We start from the raw sequence: 3,452 nt of genomic DNA, 5'->3' as shown, positions 1-3,452 counted from the left end.
ACTAGATGAAGATAAGGAAAACAGTTACGAGCCACCTCCAAGCAAAAAAAGGTCAACTGCAGATACTGTTACATTTACCCTCTCTAACTGCTCAAATATTACTATAAACTATTAAAACAATACCAAATAACACAAAACTATAATTTAAAATACACATGTAATCAATTAATCGTATTATTTAATTTACCGGGAAATTATTTATTCAACCTCCCGGGAATTTACTTATTCAACCTCCCGGGCTACTTATTCAACCTCCCGGGCTACTTATTCAACCTCCCGGGAAATTATTTATTAACCTCCCGGGAAATCAGAGGTAAGTTAGTTATTTATGAACCTACAACCAAGCAATCTGATTGGTCAATTACAACTAGGCATGGTAGAAGGCTAGTTATTTTCGAATAACTACTCAAAAATACTGAAAATATCCTAAATGTGACACTTCAATTCTACGCGGGTGATGAAGCAGGGGGTATTGCACAGTGTGCAATACCCCCTGCTTCAATGCACAGTAGCCTGTAGGACACTCTCCTCTAATTATTATCTACTCTTGCTAATATCTATGCTTATTTTTTGCAAAAGCAACGCATCATGAACAATGATACCTGCTTGTTCCTTTCTCTGAACGAAGTGAGGACTTTGGGGATTATACGGCATAGCGGTTGCAGGCCTGGGCATTAGGGGGCAATGCCCAGGTTGACTTTTTGACCAATAATTATATTCATGATTCTGGTGTGGGCATCCAGTGTAAACTGTGGTAGTTCAACAGGCTTCTTTGTTGTTTTATGCTAAGAAATCATCTCAATGAAGTTATAGATCAGTATTGTCCATTTTCCTTGCAAAATTGTATGGAACCACACCCACTCCACACCCACTAATTATTGATGCCCAAGTCAAACCAAATTTCTGCAACCGCCCATGTTATACAGAGTTCAGTCGCTCTTGTATCTGCTCTATCATGCATTGGAGCTATAGTATTGGTTCTAGCTAGGAAGCAATGGAGTCATTTTACCAATAGACTCTCACTCTACCTCACAATATTGGCACTATTGTATTCAATAGCAACCACATTCCAGTGGGTAAAAAAATTGTTCTTTTGGGTCGTTGTAATAAGTAGTAAAAACTGACGAGTACCGTGGTAAATGATTTTGAAAAACAACTGACAACAACAATAATACAAATAATAATAAAATGAAAAATGCTTTACATACAAATACAGTACTACATAGTACAAAAACGAAAAACAGTTTTTACTAAAAATTTTAACAATATAATGCATTGCTAATATTATATAGTTTATTGAAGTGTTCCGCTTTTGCTTCCCATGTTCCGAAACTTCATGGAGTATATTATTGTTGCAATTGAAGCAATTAATCCCCAACAAGGATCAACAATAGAATGAATGTACAGCAAACCTTTAGGAAATACATATTGTGTGGATGCAATTCGACTTGACAAAGCAATGACATTAAGGGAAAAGAAAACGATTGGATAAACCACTAATGGACTGTAGTCCTTAAAGCTGTTTTGATACAAAAGTGAATCAGTATCAATTTTTTGGTAACCACAAGACTTGAATACTGAGTATATGTACTTGCCAATGGTCATAAACATAAGTACTGATGATGCTATCATTAGTATTGAAAGAGGTGCATACCACAGTGCAATCTGCTCAATTACTCCTGGAAGAAATACCGTACAGTTAGTTGAATCGTGACTTCTTATCCAGCACCATATACCCGATAGACCATAAGAGTCATTGATAAATGGTATCCATACTGTTATCAGTGGCGATAAGATTGATGCTAGCAGTGTTCCAATCTCCCATCGTGTAAAGTGTAGTTCCTTGCGCTTATAAACTGTAATGAACAGAATGAGTGTCAATAGAAAAGTAAAGACAAGTAAACTCCAGCTTAAATACTGAACAAAGAAAGCCACAGCTTTGCAGCCTTGCTCCCCTCCAGGCTGTTCGTCTATGGCACTGCTTGAGACCCACTGGAATGTGGTTGCTACAGAATACAAGAGTGCCAGTATTGTGAGGTAGAGAGAAAGTCTTTTGGTAAATTTAAAAAGACCCCATTGCTTCCTAGCCAGGAGTAGGACCAATACTATAGCTCCAAGGCATGAGAGAGCAGATATAAGAGCCACTGAGCTCCGTATGATCCCCAAAGTCCTCACCTCGTTCAGAGAAAGGAACAAGCAGGTATCATTGCTCATGATGCGTTGCATTTGCAAAAATAAGGGTGGGGCTCGTACAGCCACGCCTATGTTATTTCCTGCATGTAAAAAACATTGTTTTTTGGTCGTTGTAAAAACGAGTACCGTAGTAAATGATTTTGAAAAACAAAAACAATAATACAAATAATAATAAAATGAAAAATGCTTTGCATACAAACACAGTACTACATAGTCTCAAAATCTCCAAACACAAAAGAAGGCCGCGGGTGCAAGATTAATGATTCATAGGGAAATTATGAAGGAGTGGACCAGAAGTAATGAAATGAGGAGGGGGAGGTAGAGGAGGCTGCTGCTGGATCTGCTTAATGTGCATCTCTTCTTCGTGTGTAGTGATCTTGCCATACAGAGGAGGGGCCATGCGGTAATTAATCTCGTCCGATTGAAACTGCCAGTTGCACTTTTCGCTGTGAGTGTCCCTCCAGCGATAACTAGCATTAATACGGAGTGTCACTTCGGATGTCTACAGAAACAAAATGAATCATGTAATCATACTTATTGGTTATTACTTCCCCTCTTGTACATGTACATGTACTATATGTATTTGTGACCCACCCCACAGTGGGAATAGTCTTACTGTTATCTTTTGGAGGTCAGGTATCTTGAAATGGAGGAGGTTTTTCTTGGCAATACTCTAAAAATAAAGACACTTATACTACTGACAATTCTTTATAATAAGGGGCTCCCATACTCAAAGTTAAGATAGACAGACACAAAGAAACAAAGACCATCACTGGAACTAACCTTTTGAACAGCCATGTGAGGAGACGATGGGCCATCAGGCATAGCACTAGCTAGAATCTAAAGAAAAATACATCAGAACAAAAATAATAAATAAAAACAGAAAAATGAAAAAAATTAATAAAATTAAAAAAAGTAACAAAAAATTAATAAAAAATAATAATAAATAAAAATAAAAAAAAAACAAAAATAATAATAATAAATAAATAAGAAAAGAAATAAAAAATAATAAAATAATAAAAAATTAAAATAATGGAAACAAAATTTTAAAAAATTAAAAATTAAAAATAATAAATTAATTAATTAATAAAAAAAATTAATTTTAAAAAATAAAGAAATAAAAATAAAATAAGTAAAAATAAAATTGAAAAAAATAATAAATAAAAAATAAATAAATAAGAAAAGAAATAAAAAAATTGAAAAAAATAATAAATTCAAAATAATAAAAACAAAATTTTAAAAATTAAGAAATAATAAAT

At 34.4% G+C, this 3,452-nt stretch overlaps 1 protein-coding gene across 3 annotated transcripts in view; it reads right to left on the bottom strand.

Moving 5' to 3' along the window:
• Positions 1 to 2,292: 2,292 nt before the first annotated feature.
• Positions 2,293 to 3,452, bottom strand: part of LOC109581013 (mucosa-associated lymphoid tissue lymphoma translocation protein 1-like) — a 7,966-nt gene continuing 6,806 nt past the window's right edge. For all 3 annotated transcript variants that reach the window (XM_019994725.1, XM_019994727.1, XM_019994726.1), the window contains 3 exons: positions 2,977 to 3,033; positions 2,810 to 2,866; positions 2,293 to 2,695 (listed from right to left, as the gene is read on the bottom strand). In XM_019994725.1, coding sequence (XP_019850284.1) covers positions 2,450 to 2,695; positions 2,810 to 2,866; positions 2,977 to 3,033 — 360 coding nt within the window. In that variant the 3' untranslated portion in view covers positions 2,293 to 2,449. The remainder of the gene's footprint in view (positions 2,696 to 2,809; positions 2,867 to 2,976; positions 3,034 to 3,452) is intronic.

The sequence above is a fragment of the Amphimedon queenslandica genome, unplaced genomic scaffold (assembly GCF_000090795.2).
Source record: "Amphimedon queenslandica unplaced genomic scaffold, v1.1 AMPQUscaffold_13467, whole genome shotgun sequence".
NCBI lineage: Eukaryota > Metazoa > Porifera > Demospongiae > Haplosclerida > Niphatidae > Amphimedon > Amphimedon queenslandica.
The sequence above is the reverse complement of the archived record's forward strand: the minus strand, read 5'-3'. Positions and strand labels throughout refer to the sequence as shown.